At 45.0% G+C, this 17,372-nt stretch overlaps 1 protein-coding gene across 5 annotated transcripts in view; it reads right to left on the bottom strand.

The window, feature by feature from the left end:
• The window catches only part of ASTN2 (astrotactin 2), a 656,937-nt gene that overhangs the window by 36,557 nt on the left and 603,008 nt on the right, over window positions 1-17,372 (bottom strand). For all 5 annotated transcript variants that reach the window (XM_083597178.1, XM_083597179.1, XM_083597180.1 and 2 more), the window contains one exon: window positions 5,889-6,030. In XM_083597178.1, coding sequence (XP_083453304.1) covers window positions 5,889-6,030 — 142 coding nt within the window. The remainder of the gene's footprint in view (window positions 1-5,888; window positions 6,031-17,372) is intronic.

Here is a 17,372-nt window from a genome sequence, read left to right on the forward strand (position 1 = left end):
CCAAGCTCCAGCCTTCCTGAACTGGGAAACTGACATTCTTTTATACCAGTTGTTGTCATCACAGAGCACAGCAGAGAACATGCCAAATGGTTTTAAAGATATTCCTTTTACGGCTGCCTCCACACCGGCTTCTTGGCCATTTGGCTCATGGTAACACTAAGGTTACTCTGAAGTGTTTTGCTTGTGATTTGATGTTGCCAGTGATAACAAGAACATTTGGCATGAAATCATTCCCTTTGGACACATTTAGCTTTTCAGCATCATCCATGAAGGGAGGACTGCAGTCAGAGGAAGAAAAAAGGGCACATACAGGAATGAAAGAGAAGGGTATGGCTATCAGTGGCTACTAGGAGTGGCAGAGAACAGGTGGGGGCAGGGCTGGCACATGTCCTGGGGGTGTGGCGCACTGCCCCCAGGGGCGTGACGCGCATTTTGGGGGCGGGGCATGCTGCCTGCAGGGGCGGAGTGCCCAGCGCAGGCGAGGTGGCAGCTGCAATGGCACCCTACCGGGACTGCGCTGCCAGGGGCGGTGCGCTCCACCCGCACTCCTCTTCCTCCGCCGGTGGCTACTAGCCGCTATGGCTATCTTCTATCTCCACTGTCAGAAGTGGCCTGCCTCTAAATATCAGTTGCTGGGAGTCACAAGTGGGCAGAGGGCTTTTCCACTCAGGTCTTGTTCGTGAGTTTTCCAGAGGCATCTGGTTGGCCACTGTGATAACAGGATGCATAACTATGAGGGGCCACTAGGCTGATCCAGCAGGGCTCTTACTGTGTACCTATGTTCTTAGGACACCTTCGAAGGTGCCCAGGAGATAATTGGTTGTCTAACATATTTTGAGCCCCATTGGCTGCACACACTCTGTGTTGATGAAGAAGTTCAACAATGTGGTGGTCCTGTGAAAAGGTGAAGGGATTTGGGGAAATGATATATAATGAATCAAAAAGGATCCTTTTTGCTAGGAATAATGGGGACAGAAGTCCAAAAAAGCTGACTATTTATTTATGTACCCAAGAACAGCAGCTAGAGCTTTATATGCACAGAGGTGGAATGAGGAAGGATTATCAACGAAGCGGAAATGGCTTATGAAACTGATGGACTCATGCTGAAATGGTGAAATTAACTGCCAAATTAAGAGGACATAATGACAAAGTTGATACACACACACACACATACATACACACACACACACATATATATATATACACACACACACACACACACACACACACACACACATATAGTCCAGTAGCACCTTAGAAACCAACTAGGTTTGTTCTGGGTATAAGCTTTCGTGTGCATGCACACTTCTTCAGATACACACTTCTTCAGATACACACGAAAGCTTATACCCAGAACAAACTTAGTTGCCACCGGACAGTTTTTATAATTCAAAGTGCTGGTGTTGACCTTTAAAGTGCTGGTGTTGACCTTTAAAGCCCTAAACGGCCTCGGCCCAGTATACCTGAAGGAGCGTCTCCACCCCCATCGTTCTGCCCGGATGCTGAGGTCCAGCGCCGAGGGCCTTCTGGCGGTTCCCTCATTGCGAGAAGCAAAGCTACAGGGAACGAGGCAGAGGGCCTTCTCGGTAGTGGCGCCCGCCCTGTGGAACGCCCTCCCATCAGATGTCAAAGCGATAAATAACTACCTGACATTCAGAAGACATCTTAAGGCAGCCCTGTTCAGGGAAGTTTTTAATCTGTGATATTTTACTGTATTTGTGATATTCTGTGATATTTTACTGTATTTTTGGTTTCTATGGAAGCCGCCCAGAGTGGCTGGGGAAACCCAGCCAGATGGGTGGGGTACAAATAAATTATTATTATTATTATTATTATTATTATTATTATTATTAATAATAATAATAATAATAATTTTTATATATTTCAACTATGTCAGACCAACACAGCTACCTACCTGAATAATGACAAAGTGTTTAAGGAGGAATGGAGACCATTGATGGATTGTCTATCAATGCATCAGCCATACATGAAGTTGCTGCAATCAGTCTGGCCCCACCCTCCTATGCCCTCCACCCAGGTGGAATAGGCCTGCAAGTCATAGCTGAAAAGTTGCAGGAGTATGGTGGGGGCAGGATGGGGCAAGGGAGGTAGGCCCCTATTCCAAATTCCATTCCATTCCAAATTCCATTCAGCTCTGTCACATGACTTAGCAACCCAGTGAAAGTTACACTGGCAAAAAGGACATGGTAAGCAAAACTATTTTCCATCTGCCAGGCTTGGGCCAGCTCAGTCTGAACAGAGTTTGGAACAGGGATTAGCTCCAGTGGCACAATTTACCCTGGTGTAAATCACACTGACTTCCTATAGCTTGTATTATTCTGACAGATAATGCACCATGCAGACTGATAGATTTATAGAAAACTAGATATCTATAATAGATTAGAACACACACACACACACGTAACATTTCCATTTGTTGCTCCACCCACTTTTCTGCTCACTTTTGCCTCACCACTGACAAGTGGCCCCCAGAAGGGAATGTGGCCCTCAGGCTGAAATTGTTTCTATCTCCCTTCTGTATTCTGTTTATGGAATTTAAAAACGTTATTGTTAACCGCCCTGAGAACATTGTTGCTGAGTGGTATATATGGATAGAGTTAACAAATAAATAGGTCCAACGGGGGGAATTAATTCTCATGCCACATGTATCACAAAGGGCAAGCCTAAGCTGTGCTGCTTCCTTTCAATGTATTTGGGAGGGGAAAGGAAACAACCTCACCCCTTCCTCCTCCCCCTCCTTTTCTTGTACCACTGGCAACTGAGGAGTCAGCAACAGACCCTCCAAGTGCCCCTATTTCCCAGGGTTGCGCCTGATTTAGAGAAGTCATCTTGGTTTCTGGTTTGATCCTGGAATGTCCTGCTTTTCCTTAGGATGTCCCTATTTTCATTGGAGAAATGTTGGAGGGTATGGACTTATTTGACTCCCGAGGTGTCCGATGGCAATCCTATATAGGGAAGGGTTTTTTTTTTAATGCTTAATGTTTAATTATGTTTTTATATATGTTGGAAGCTGCCCAGAGTGGCTGGGGCAACCTAGTAAGATGTGTGGGGTATAAGTAGTAAAACATGGGTAGGCAAACTAAGGCCTGTAGTCCGGATGCAGCCCAATCACCTTCTAAATCTGTCCCGCAGATGGTCCGGGAATCAGCGTGTTTTTACATGAGTAGAATGTGTCCTTTTATTTAAAATGCATCTCTGGGTTATTTGTGGGGCATAGGAATTTGTTCATCCCCCCCCCCCAAAAAAAACAAAAATATAGTTTGCCTCCCCACAAGGTCTGAGGAACAGTGGACTGGCCCCCTGCTGAAAAAGTTTGCCGACCACTGTAGTAAAATTATTGTTATGGAATGGGATGTCCCTATTTTCATCGGAGAAATGTTGGAGGGTATGCAGCAACTGATAGCGACTGAACAATTTACTAGAAGCAAATCACTGCCAGGTTGTGCTGTGTTTTCCACATTCATGCTGGGCACCTTTTCAGAACAGCCTGACTCTTAATATATACAATCAGAAGGGTTTTGTGTGTGTGTGTGTGTGTGTGTGCGCGCGCACACACACGCCTTTTTAAAAAGGAAACATTAAAAATTATTAAATGGCAAGCACGCGTTAGAGCTGCCGTGCCTCGTAAACCAAAGTGTAATAAAGCCATTTCCTTTTTAAAGATCATGTCAACATATGTAATAGAGTTTGTGGGGGAGGCCTGAGAGTGGTGCTGGTGGGAGCCAATGGTTGTGGAGTTGGCTAGAAGTGCAGAAGGAAAGTATTAACAAAGCCTGAAAAGTTTGCCAGTGGTGGTAGATTTGCCAGTTCACAGGTTTAATTGCCTTTGCGGTTCCAAGCAGGGGGGAAAATTATTCATTCCAACAATGGGTTTTAATTATCCGAGGCTGCTCTGATATTCTCCTATTGTTTTCCAGGGTTGTCCCCCACCCCTTCCAAACATCTTTCCAGTCTAATGTTTCATTCTGTACTTCATGTCTTAAATCTCAGGGAAATTAAAGCACTCTTCTCTTCCATCAACGCCCGCCCCCAATATTTTACCAAGCAAGTTGTAAGAAAAATGACAGTCACAGCAGAAGGCTAATGCAGAGGGCCAACTCTCTGGACATCTAGATTCCTGGACTTGTTTTCCAAACATCAGAAGTGTCCTATCTGGCCCATCTAGTCCAGCATCCTGTTCTCACAGTGGCCAAACAGATGCTTCTTGGGAGCCTGAAAGTAGGACCTGAGCACTACAGCATTTCCCCCACTTGGGATTCCAAGCATTCAAAGACTCACAGACTCCAACGGGGGAGGTAACCCATTTTAGTAAGAGGATTGTCCAAACTGACAAAGCTTTTGACCTTAGCACCCAAGGCACTACTGAGCTGAAATCCATCCCCAGCTTGCAGGCTGCAAACTTGGCAGGTGCATTTTAGCAATTTTGGTTGAAGGACAGGAGTGATTTGAGGTGGAACAGAAGTCCCCCCCCCAGCACCACATACTGGGTCCATTCTCTCAGGAAAGACCACAGCCAACAAAAACTGGTGCTTCCCTGATCCAAACTAACAAGACTAACAAACTAACAAGAAGGATGCCTCAGTCAATAGTATCAAAGGTCACTAAGGGCTCCATTCAAAACAACAGGGTCACATACCCCATATTCATTTACTAGTGTAAATCGTCTATGACCAGGGCTGTTTCCATGCCATACCATTAGCAAGCTGCTTGGAGGATACATTAAGAAAGTATCCAAATCAACACAATCAGATGGTTTCGTATATCCATCTTTGAATCTGCCCAATCTGTGGCATTAAATTTAGAAAGGATATGAGTGATTTTATTTGCATAATGCAATGCAGACTGGTCACCTTGGCTGTTTGGGGGCTCTCTTTATTATTTAACCAGGGCTAACCACCCATGAGGCAAGGTGTGGCAACTGCCTCAGGTGGCAGGATCCATAAGACAGCAGATCCTGAGGTAGATCTCTATTCCCCCCCTTCCCATTTTCCTGTTTTAGATTTTCACTCATCCCTTCTTCCCCGGCAGGGAGAGGAGAGCCCCAATTTGTGGTTCTCCTCAGGTGCCAAAATGTCTTGGGCCAGCCTTGTATCTAACTCCTAACTCAATGGCTCTTCACTACAGAAAAGATTTATGATGGCTAACATTCTGCAGATGCAATGATGACAGAGAAGTAAGCTTTCTTTGCTGCCATCATTGTCACATAGTAAGTCCTATACTGGCTTTCTGTACATATTCAGTTGCAATCATCACAAGCTTTCCTCCACCACTGGCCATTTCACAGTCTGCAGCTCTCTGGAGTATCAAGGAGCTGACTTGACTGTGATTGGATTAAGAACCTAAGGGAACAACTGCATTGATAGTTTTAGGGTTAAGTCTATTTTACTGTAAACCACTTTTCAATTTATTTTGAGGGGGGAAGTGGTTCATTTCTAATTTAAAAAGCAAACAATGGGACAGTTGCTTCTCTTCAGCCCTTTGTTGCTACTGCCATACAGAAAGTGGTTGTTGGTGCCCATTGGGACTGGTAGGGCGGAAGGCAAGGAGGCCAACAGTAGGTGGAGCCTGAGCAATGGCAGGCAGAGCCAGAGTCCATTAGAGGTAGAGACAATTAATTTTGCTTTTGTTCACATCCTTCTCCCTTCTACAAAGCTGGGGCAAGGAGGAGGAAGCTGAGAGGAAGCACCACCCCTTGAACTAGTTGTCAGTAAGAAACAGACAGATGGTGACTGGCTAAGGGCAGACTGAGGTTGGGTTGGGCAGTCTCCAATCCATACAGACTTTGAAATGCGAGACGTAATGTGCACAAGACACTGGGTGATCTTTTCCCCATGCCCCACGACTCCACCACACGACTCCTTCCTTACTTGTACAATCCATCAGGCTCCAGACACTTGAAAATGACGGAGTAGAGGCTTGTGTCAGGGATATCTCCATGGCTCCTTCCAGCAGCCACACAGGCAGCTCCAAGACCAGAGAGCAAATCATCAGCAAAGCTCAAGGACTCTCCTGCAGGCCAAAGAAAAGAAACACCTGAGAAACATTCATTTATTTACTTGACAGAGAAAACATATGCATGTGGTGGAGGAAGTGGTGAGGAGTTGGTTGTTGCTGGGTTTGTTTTTCTCCCCCATCTCCTGTAACTCTGGAACCTGAGGTCACTCAGCTGAACCCATGAGCAGCAGATTCAGGACTGACAATACAAGGGACTTTTCCATACACTGCAGATTGGAATTTATGGAAATGACTTGCATGAGTGGGCAGGAGGGGTGGCTAACACCCCAGAGGACAGGATCACACTTCAAAACGACATTGACAGATTAGAGAACTGGGCCAAAACAAACAAGATGAATTTTAACAGGGAGAAATGTAAAGTATTGCACTTGGGCAAAAAAAATGAGAGGCACAAATACAAGATGGGTGACACCTGGCTTGAGAGCAGTACATGTGAAAAGGATCTAGGAGTCTTGGTTGACCACAAACTTGACATGAGCCAACAGTGTGACGCGGCAGCTAAAAAAGCCAATGCAATTCTGGGCTGCATCAATAGGAGTATAGCATCTAGATCAAGGGAAGTAATAGTGCCACTGTATTCTGCTCTGGTCAGACCTCACCTGGAGTACTGTGTCCAGTTCTGGGCACCACAGTTCAAGAAGGACACTGACAAACTGGAACGTGTCCAGAGGAGGGCAACCAAAATGGTCAAAGGCCTGGAAACGATGCCTTATGAGGAACGGCTAAGGGAGCTGGGCATGTTTAGCCTGGAGAAGAGGAGGTTAAGGGGTGATATGATAGCCATGTTCAAATATATAAAAGGATGTCACATAGAGGAGGGAGAAAGGTTGTTTTCTGCTGCTCCAGAGAAGCGGACACGGAGCAATGGATCCAAACTACAAGAAAAAAGATTCCACCTAAACATTAGGAAGAACTTCCTGACAGTAAGAGCTGTTCGACAGTGGAATTTGCTGCCAAGGAGTGTGGTGGAGTCTCCTTCTTTGGAGGTCTTTAAGCAGAGGCTTGACAACCATATGTCAGGAGTGCTCTGATGGTGTTTCCTGCTTGGCAGGGGGTTGGACTCGATGGCCCTTGTGGTCTCTTCCAACTCTATGATTCTATGATTCTAGGTGCTGGCTATTGGCTTAGGTGGCTTTAAAAGAGGACTCTGTGAAAGCTGTGTGAAAGGGTAGTAGTTGAGTGGTAGTGTGTGTACTTTGCACACGTATTGTCTTAAGTTGCTCAGGCAAGGCTGGGAAAGACTTCCTGCCAGAAGCCCTGGAGTACTGCAGCCTACCAGTGCTGATTTAGGCTGCATTCACATGATAGTTTGTTCCATTTTCATGACTTTTCCTTAAATGTTAAGTTCTGCATTATATTCTAACTTTAACACAATGTAAAAGCCACTTTGGGGAACAATAGTGGAATACAGTGCAAGCAGAGCGCTCCTTTCAATGTTATGTGCGTTCTGAAAAATAAATTGGAATGAATACTCAGTGGAGATGTGATATGGAAGATCAGTAAGGTTCAGCTCGGCCCTGAGACAATTTAAAAAGCAGTTGAGGGGCACATGTTGGCATAAATAAGTGTTGAAAAGTGGATTTTATATAAAGCAACTGTCACCCCCCCCTTTGCATGGCTTTGCAAATGGTCAAAAATAACTTTTGTGTATGCAGGAGTACTTCTGGATCACGCCCTGTGTTCTTTCGGCTTCATATATAAATTGGCAGCTTCCAGAGCTGGACATGTTAGTGGCACAGTAGGATTGCATGTCGAGGGAGAGAACAGTCAGCATTTTGGGCATCCTGGAGTAACAAGAAACTCATTCCTTAGCTCTGAACATCTATTGTGAGTCAGGCTTTGGCTCTGACAGCGAACAGCAGAATGGCTCTTGTGCCTGTCCTCCTTTCTTTACTTTCTTTTCAACCTGATCAAAGACTCAAAAGTGCATAAGAAATGCCGAAGTCTTTGGTATTAAACATGCAAACTACCCTATCGGTGCGACAAACCAGCAATCCATAAAGCCAGGAGCTGATTTTACAGGTGGTGGCAGTGGCAATAACAAAACAAAACATGGACATGCAAACATTATTTTCATAAAAAGCCACATGCGGGTAACAAATTTCTCCTGCCAGAGGAGAAACAGAACATTTATTCTTTCCCTAAAGAAACCAAAAGGCAAAGTTAGTCATCTTAATGCCTCTTGCAAGTCCCCAAATGGCACCATTGCTATGCTGTTTCCATCACACCACTGGAGTTTCAAGTTTCAAGAAGCAAGTCTAGACCAAAACTTGGGAGTGGCAGAAGTGATTGGCCTGAAGTGATGCCTGGTGAATAGGAAAGGGCACTGAGGCTGCACACTATTGTTGCATGTGTTGCCTTTATTTCTCTAGAACTGTGTGGCGGGAGCCTGTGGTCCTCTAGATGTTGCAGGACTCCAACTCCTATCAACCCTGGCCTTGCTGACTGAGGCTTCTGGGAGGTGGAGTCCTGGCAACATCTGGAGGGTCACAGGTTTTCCATCTGTGGTCTAGAAAATTGATACTGGCTCCAGTTTTGAGTGGGCTCTTGGCAAAGATTTTCTTGGTGGGATCTTAGCCATGGAAACTACATGGTGATAACTGCTACGATGGATGGCATTGCTCCAGGGCATTCTGGTAAATTTAAGTTTGCTTGCTGCTGCTAGGCAGAGGTGGTAGAGGGCAGATGCCAGCACCTCTGGTGCCCTGGAAGATGCCCAAGGATGCCAAGAGCTGATATTGGGCCTAAATACTGATCTTGGCCCAAGTGTAGGATAGGTTGCATACCCTCCAACATTTTTCCGACGAAAATAGGGACGCCCCATTCCAGAGTGATAATTTTACTATTTATATCCCACACATCTTACTGGGTTGCCCCAGCAACTCTGGGCAGCTTTTGGGGCAACCCAGTAAGATGTGTGGGGTATAAATAGTAAAATTATTATTCTGGAATGGGACATCCCTATTTTCGTCAGAGAAATGTCAGAGGGTATGAAAATACAGTTTTTTCATGAGAAACAGCAGGATAGACATAGTTTGTTGATTGTGGCTAACTTTGTGTGTAGACCAATTCAAGGACCAGTGGTGGGAGTTACTCTAGCAAATAGGAGTGTATACATAGCTTAAGTCCTGCCAATGAAATAGGGTGGTTGGGGGGAAATTCCCTCTTCTTAATTTTTCCTATACACTATTTTATTTAGCTTTTTGCTTCATTTTAAAATTTAGAAGCAGCAGTGAGATTAACATGATGACCACAACTACTACTAGTAGTAGTAATATTACAACAGTAATAGCAAGCCATCCTTGCCTAACACAGTGGTTTTCAAACAGTGTGCCGTGGCACCTTGGGGTGCCTTGAAGAATGGTCAGAGGTGCTGCGGGCAACACTGGCCTCTGTCCCTCTTTCCTTCCCTCCTGCCTCTGATGCCCTCTCACATCTCTGCTTCCAAAAGGCTTGCTTAGCTGTTTGTTGCAGCCCTGGTTATAAGCTCTGCAGGAGAATGGTGCCTCTGGGGCTGGTCAGGGAATGCTGAGGCAACCGGCGTAAAGCAAGCAAGTGGGCGAAGGAGCCCAGCAAGCCAGTTCACCAGCCCTTGCTGTTAGGAATGGACAGACAAGTGGGAGGCTGGACAGGCAGGCAGGCAGGCTGGCACTGTGCTGACATTTTTGTGCTTGCTGTGTGCAAGGCCCGCCTGGAAGCTGAGTGCCCAGTGCTGAAGGGGAGCCTTTCCACCATGCAGACCCCACTGATACTACTGCTGCCTCCCAAGGTGAGGTGCAGGCCTCACATTCACCTTCGGCCAGTCTCCATCGGGTCACTAAGGCTGGAGCATTCTCTCCCCAGGCCCTTGTGGGGCAGTGTGAGGAGGCACCTCTTTTTAGGGTGGGAGGGGGCAGCTCAGAGACCAGGGGCAGCAGCAGCAGTTGCCCAGAGGACTCCCAAGCAGAGGGGAGAGGAGAGGAGACTGAGGCAGCAATCCACAAGGGAGGGTGTTCGAAAAAGGCTGCGAGGCTGTCAGCTGTGCGGGCAAGGGATAACATAACTGGGCTCCTGAGCCCCATAGGGGTGCCACAGAAAGAATATAGTCGGTCAATGAAGTTGTGGACTCAAAAAGGTTGAAAACCTTTGGACATAATGAACTTAAGGAGAAAAGCCTATATGGATAAATAAAGGTCTGACACAGGCATGATCATATTTCAGCCCCAATGGAGCTGTAATGGAGAACAGGCACATACCTGCATTGGGGAGGAGGGAAGGCTCTCAATTCCCTCTCCTTCAAGGAAAGGAAAACACAGCAGAATTGTCAAGAGGCACAAATAGGCATAAATGGTGAGGACTGGGAGGGTGGAAGGGGGAGGGGCACTTAGGACTTCAGCCCCCTCTCCCTTCCCCAAATGACAGCCCTTTGTGAGGTGCAAAGGAGGGAGGCAGTGGAAAGGAAGGTGAGTAAGAATTGTTTCCATTTTGCTCCTGCCCAGTTTGGTTCATTCTTTGCTCAGGAAACACCTGGCCTTAGGAGATCCATAAAAATACGTCACATGTGGTGTGTGTTCAATGCACCCTTCCCTTCTCCCAGTTTTCCACCTGAAGGTGTTAAGACTGGAGAGGGGGGATTCTGGGGTTGGTGGCTTGCTCAAACTAGCCCACCTTGCCTTGAACCTTGCAAAAATTCAGTTCCCAGGCTGCAGCTCTGGATGACAAGTCTGCAATGAGATGCCTGCTGTGAATTTATAGAACGTGCACACAAAGGCTGTGTACACACCATACATTTAAAGCACATCCCCTCCCACTAAAAAGAATCTTGGGAACTGTAGCTTACCCCTTCACAAAGCTACAGTTCCCAACATCCTAAACAAGCTACAGTTTTCAGGAGTCTTTGGGGAAAGTCATGTGCTTTAAATGTATGGTGTTTTTGTAGCCAACAAAAAAGGGGAGATAATAGAGTTGGAAGGGGGTATGCAAAGGGCCATCTAGTCCAACCCCTTCCAATGCTGGAATCACTGCAGGGGGTTGGACTAGATGACCCTTTGGTGCTTTTCCAACTCTACACTTCTATGATTCTACAATAACCTGCAAGGAGGAAATTCAGACTCTGCTATTGTTAAATTATTACATTTTGCCCCTCCTATCCTCAAGGAGCTCCAGGCATGGTTCTTCCCCACTTCCTGTCAATTTTAGCCAAACTACATGCACATTTGTGGGAATGGACTGGCGGTCACTGACCAGGACCAAAACTTTAGGGTCACAGTGGGTAGCTTCATATGAATCGTAGAGTTGAAAGGGACCCAAGAGTCATCTAGTCCAAACCCCTGCAGTGCAGGTATGGTGTTCGTACGGAGCCCCCAGTCGTCTCACGGATTATTGACCCGTACACCACTAATCCGCTGCCACCAACCAGGTCCTCCCCGGTAAATCACTTAGTCTCAGTCAGGTTCTTAAGTTAATAATGAAGATTGTGGTTTATTGCAAACACAAATAAACTTTAAATGCATTCGAAACGCTGTTACCCTTTTCCCTCTTAGTCTTATTTTATTCTGTCTCTAACTCTTCTACCTCCCTTCACACAAGAACCAACTGCACTAACTGTCTCTCTATTTCCATCTGTCTGCCAACTGCTTTCCCAACTGCCTTTTCCCAACCAACCAACCAACCAACCAACCAACCAACCAACTAACTAACTAAACCTTGGGCTAAGCCCTTTTATAAACAGGTAGGCTCCGCCTCTAGCTTTTTTATTGGTCTACCTATTAACTCTTTCTCTTCCCCTGCACAGACATTTTCAAAAGAACGGGCAAACACCACAGCAGGATTCTCAGCTAAAGCATCCAAGACAGATGGCCATCCAACCTCTGCTCAAAGCCCCTTTCCTGCACACCCTCCAGCCTCCTGCTGGCCCCAAAGATTCAGCTCTAGATATTTACTTAGAAGTACTAAGAAGGCATATATTACAGTGGAACATGCAGAGGTTATGTATATTTTTGAAAAATTACTGGATCATTAGATTTTTGTAAAATAAAATGGAGGCAATGACTTGTACTCTCTGGATCAATAGTTGAGATTCCTGCATTGCAGGGGTTGGACTACGTGGCCCTTGGCTCCCTTCCAATTCTAATATTCTATGATTCAACAAAAGCATCTATGACAGATGGCCATCCAATATGCTGTTTGGCTCCAAATCCCATCAGCCCCAGCAAGTCAGGGGTGGTAGGAGTTGCACATCAGCAACATCTGGAGGGCCACAGGCTCCTACCTGTTTTACTCCCTTATGAATTGAACCTGGGTATTTCCAATCCTTGTCTGACACTCAGACCATTTAACTGCTCCTTCCTCTGGTGGTCATTTGAGCAATACGGTGGACGCTCAGGTTGTGAATGTGATCTGTGCGGGATGCACGTTCGCAACCCGCAGTGTTCGCAACCTGCAGGTTGCGATTCGGCGCTTCTGCACATGCACAACCGCCAAAACCCAAAAGTAACCAGTTCCGGTACTTCCGGGTTTCAGTGGTCCACAACCCGAAAAAACGCAACCTGAAGCGGCTGTAACCCGAGGTATGACTGTACTGCTTAAGCGTTGCCTAACAGAGGAGTGGGAGAGCAATCTCACGTGCCTCCCAGCCCTTCTCCTTCAACTCCTGGCCTTCTGTAACCCACACAGGCTGCATTTCGCTCCTCACTTTCACTGCTTTATCCAACCTTGTCGCTTTGCCTGCCTTGGAGTAAAAAGAGATTTCTGTTTTTTCCATAAAACTGGCCTTCAAAGAGATGAGAAAAGCAGGGCCTCATCTAGTAATGTTGAGAGCTCTAGGGATGCCTTCCTGAATGCCACAGACACAGGGAAATTTCTCCTTTCTCTGCCTTATGCATGGTGGTCTGCAAGCTGGGGGGGGGATGGGTTTGTAGAAACTTTGCCCCCCTTCATTTTGTTCCTTTCTTTGCCTATTAAATTCCAGTTTCCTGACTTCTCATTCCTGACTGGCCCCCACCCGCAGAGCACCCTATATTGATTTATTTAAAGACATGGGGAAAATATTCAAATGGAGAGGGAAATGGGAAAAATGCTTCACCCTCTCAAATGCACAATGAAAAGTTGCAAAAAGATTTTTACCTTGGAAAATTTTCTGGTGAGTTTTTCCTACTGTTTAATCCCTGCTTTGAGTTACACAGAAATGAGAAAGCACATTTTATAAAGTTCTAATTCATAGCTAAACCATACAGTTTATGGTTTTACATTGTGTGTGTATGTGTGTGTGTGTACACACACACACACACACATGTATATACACAGACATACCAACCAACAACGAAGCTATGACTCTACCTGTGTATAGCTGTAACTGATTGTTTCAACATATGCTTAAACAAAACAAGGCTTTGGAGGCCTGGCTGAGGTGTGATTTAGGCCAGGAGGCGTAGTTTTCCTCTCAGATCCCTTTGTAAGAAAGAAAGAGTCTGCTTCATTAATAGAGTTCAGGAACCAATGAACAAACGTCCCAACTCTCTGGTAGAAGCACCCAACCCCACACATTGCTAACATGCTGCATGCTCCAAATGTTCAATTTTACCTAAAAAGAAAAGTAAGAGTTCACACTGGGGCACTGAACATAGGGGCCAAATCCAGATCTAGGCCAAAATTATATTTTCAAGTGAACATCCTCAGCTCAATTGACAACATAGTTAGGCTCCTCTGAATTCTTTTTCAGTGAGAAATGAAGGAGGTTGTGCCTGTGTCCTATTAAATCATTCGCTCTGTGCAGTGGTGGGGTAGGGTGGGGAATTACGGAACTCTTGTCCCCCATACCAGTCTCTCAACACTTGGGGACAGGAAAGTGGGACAAAAACACACACTTCACATGCCCTCACCTGAACTCTGCAGATGGGGAAAGCAGCTCCTAGGGCTCCTCTTCAGACAGCGAGTTTTGGGCCCACAAATTTTACTATCACCCCACTCCCTGAAATCTGGTGTGGGATTTTGTGGTGAAGAAGCTGAACCCTGAAAACTCTTAACAAGTTACACCAACAAAAATTTAACAAGTATCCCTCCAACAGGGACAGATTAAAAAACAAAACAAAACTTCACAATCAAGTTATCTTCCCTGCCAGGTTGTTAAGAAGGGATGGAACGACCTGGTTCCCCCAGTTTCTTATTTTACATTTAGATTTCCATGCTTGCACATCCATGCAATGATTTTCAAAATTTTCAAAATAGTCTCATGTAAATCCTCCCGCATTTTAGTGAGAATTTCTCCTAATAATCACAGTTCGATTACCATTTTGATTGATGTACACATTTTTGCAAGCAATGTTGCTGGATATGATTCATTTCAGAATATTTTCACAAACACATTCATCATTATGAACACTTAAAACATGCACTTCTGTAAGCATGGTTTTGTTCAAGGACAATTTGAGTACAAATTCCACAAATTTGATTACAAATTTGCACAATTTGAGTAACAGAATTTCCAAGGATGGGGGTGTTTCAGTACTCATATTGTTGCAGAAAGTGTGAATTTGAGAGGTTCACTTTTATATGCAAACTGAATCAGATTTCTCCCCTGTCCAGAATCCAGAATGCGGCAGCTGGAGTGGTGACTGGGGGCAGCCACCAAGACCACATAACACCGGTCTTGAAAGACCTACATTGGCTCTCAGTACGTTTCCGAGCACAATTCAAAGTGCTGGTGTTGACCTTTAAAGCCCTAAACGGCCTCAGCCCAGTATACCTGAAGGATTGTGTCTTCTGGCGGTTCCCTCACTGCGAGAAGCAAAGCTACAGGGAACCAGGCAGAGGGCCTTCTCGGTAGTGGCGCCCGCCCTGTGGAATGCCCTCCCATCAGATGTCAAAGAGATAAACAACTACCTGACATTTAGAAGACATCTTAAGGCAGCCTGTTCAGGGAAGTTTTTAATCTGTGATATTTTTAATGTATTTTTAATCTTTGTTGGAAGCCCTTTAGAGTGGCTGGGGAAACTCAGCCAGATGGGTGGGGTACAAATAACAAATTATTATTATTATTATTATTATTATTATTATTATTATTCCTGTTGCTAAGAGACTTGTACTTTGAGCCTGGAAGGATAAACAGCCACCATGCATTATGAAATGGTCTGAGGACCTTTACAGCCTTTTCTAGATTTGAACATTTTCCCTATATACGTCAATCTTACATAGACACCTATTTGGGCACCTGGATTGTGTATATCAAGTTACATGTTTAAGATGGATGTACTTGTTAAGTATAATTGTTTAATTGACACTGAAATGGAAAATGGCAAAATGCATATTACCAAAAAGGTTCAACACGGGGAAATTCCACAGCAGTATTCTAAGGGACTCTGAGTTTTAATTGAGTTGATAATTAACTGTTGAATGTCCTGTGCTCCAATATTGAATGTTCAGCTTTGAACATGTGACAAAGGTATCACATTGCAAGTCACCATTTTGAAAAGGAGTTGCCTTCGGTCTTTGCTCTCAGTAAGGATGTAAATGAAGCTCTCTTGAAGCACACAGGCTCAAGCTGTGGGAAGAAACAGACCTCTGCTTACAGGTCTGTTGGAATTATTTCATTTTTTGTAAGGTTCTGAGCCTGTCCCTTGGATGTCATATGTCTTATGGAACTGTTTGGATGTATCATTTGATGTTTCTGTTCTCTTTTGAAGAACGTTCTGCAAGTAAAGTTTTAAACAATCTAATAGGTCTGGACAATATTTCATTTCAGAAGGAGCCAGTTTTTATGCATCCAGATGCTTCAAACTGTGCAATATTAATATCTGTGATCATACTGATAGTTGTTGTTGTTTAGTTGTTTAGTCGTGTCCAACTCTTCGTGACCCCATGGACCAGAGCACGCCAGGCACTCCTGTCTTCCGCTGCCTCCCGCAGTTTGGTCAAACTCATGCTGATAGCTTTGAGAACACTGTCCAACCATCTCGTCTTCTGTCGTCCTCTTCTCCTTGTGCCCTCCATCTTTCCCAACATCAGGGTCTTTCCCAAAGGGTCTTCTCTTCTCATGAGGTAGCCAAAGTATTGGAGTCTCAGCTTCAGGATCTGTCCTTCCAGTGAGCACTCAGGGCTGATGCCCTTAATATGAGCTGACACTGTTTTCTCTTTCAACTTTTTTGTCTCTTTCTCTATTTTTCCTTCTGTTAAATTTGAAAGTATTTTTTAAAAATAACTTTTCCTGCTAAATAGGGATTATGGACAGTGCAGTATATATATAGCATACCCTCTCAGGAGGACAAATCAGGACTCTACTCCCCACCCCACCCCCCGGGACCATCCTGCCACTGCCACCTGCCTGCTGCTACCTACCCATTTGTTGGCGTACCCACGACTGCCCACTCGCTTTTCACCACAATATACTTCTGGCAGCCCTGCCATGGCTACCACTGCACTCTCCACCTCCACCATACTTCAGGAAGTGCGGGCTTCTGGAAGTATGGTGGCGGTAGCAGAAGAGGCCATGGAGGAGGCCATTGAGGTGGGGGCTGTGGACGGAGCCAAGGTGGGACAGCTGGGATTGGAGACAGAAGCCAGGGCAGCTTTTGATAAAGTTCCAGGATGAAAGTTCCAGGATGAAACATTCAAAATGAGAGGGTTGGCTGGTATGAATACAGTCCATGTGACTGGAGTTCTTAGAAACAGAGAATATATATCTTCAAAAGAGGTTTGGACTAGGCTAGGATGCCCTTGTTTCCAAATTATATCCCTTTGAAATCTGAAAGTCTTCAAAGTTAAAACTTTAATCGTTCCTGTCAGAGACTATCCAGACTGGCAGCTAAGTTATGGAATCTACAGACTATATTTTGAAAAAAGAAGAATGAATTCCTATGCCTCACAAATAACCCAGAGATGCCGTCTAAATAAAAGCACACAGTCTACTCATGTAAAAACACCAGGCAGGCCCCACAAATAACCCAGAGATGCATTTTAAATAAAAGGACACTTTCTACTCATGTAAAACATGCTGATTCCCGGACCGTCCGCGGGCCGAATTTAGAAGGAGATTTGGCTGGATCTGGCCCGTGGACCTTAATTTGCCTACCCATGATCCAAACCATGAGGAAAAGGCATCTGCATAAACCAAACTAGGAATTCAAATAATAAAAAAAACTAAGGCACAAGATAATTCTCATGGGGCACCTGCAATTTAATGGGGGAAAGCTAAAATAATTGTCTATGTACATATGTTTATAGCTGTACCATTCCCCTTGTGAGTGATATTCAGGGTGAGTGTCAATCCTTCCATAGCTAAAACAGCACACCCATCTAAAGTCAGGAGCTATCAACAGATTTGAGGAAATCTCTAGATTTGCAAATGTTACTCCCCCCTTAAA

This window comes from Podarcis filfolensis, assembly GCF_964270895.1.
Source record: "Podarcis filfolensis genome assembly, chromosome: Z".
NCBI lineage: Eukaryota > Metazoa > Chordata > Lepidosauria > Squamata > Lacertidae > Podarcis > Podarcis filfolensis.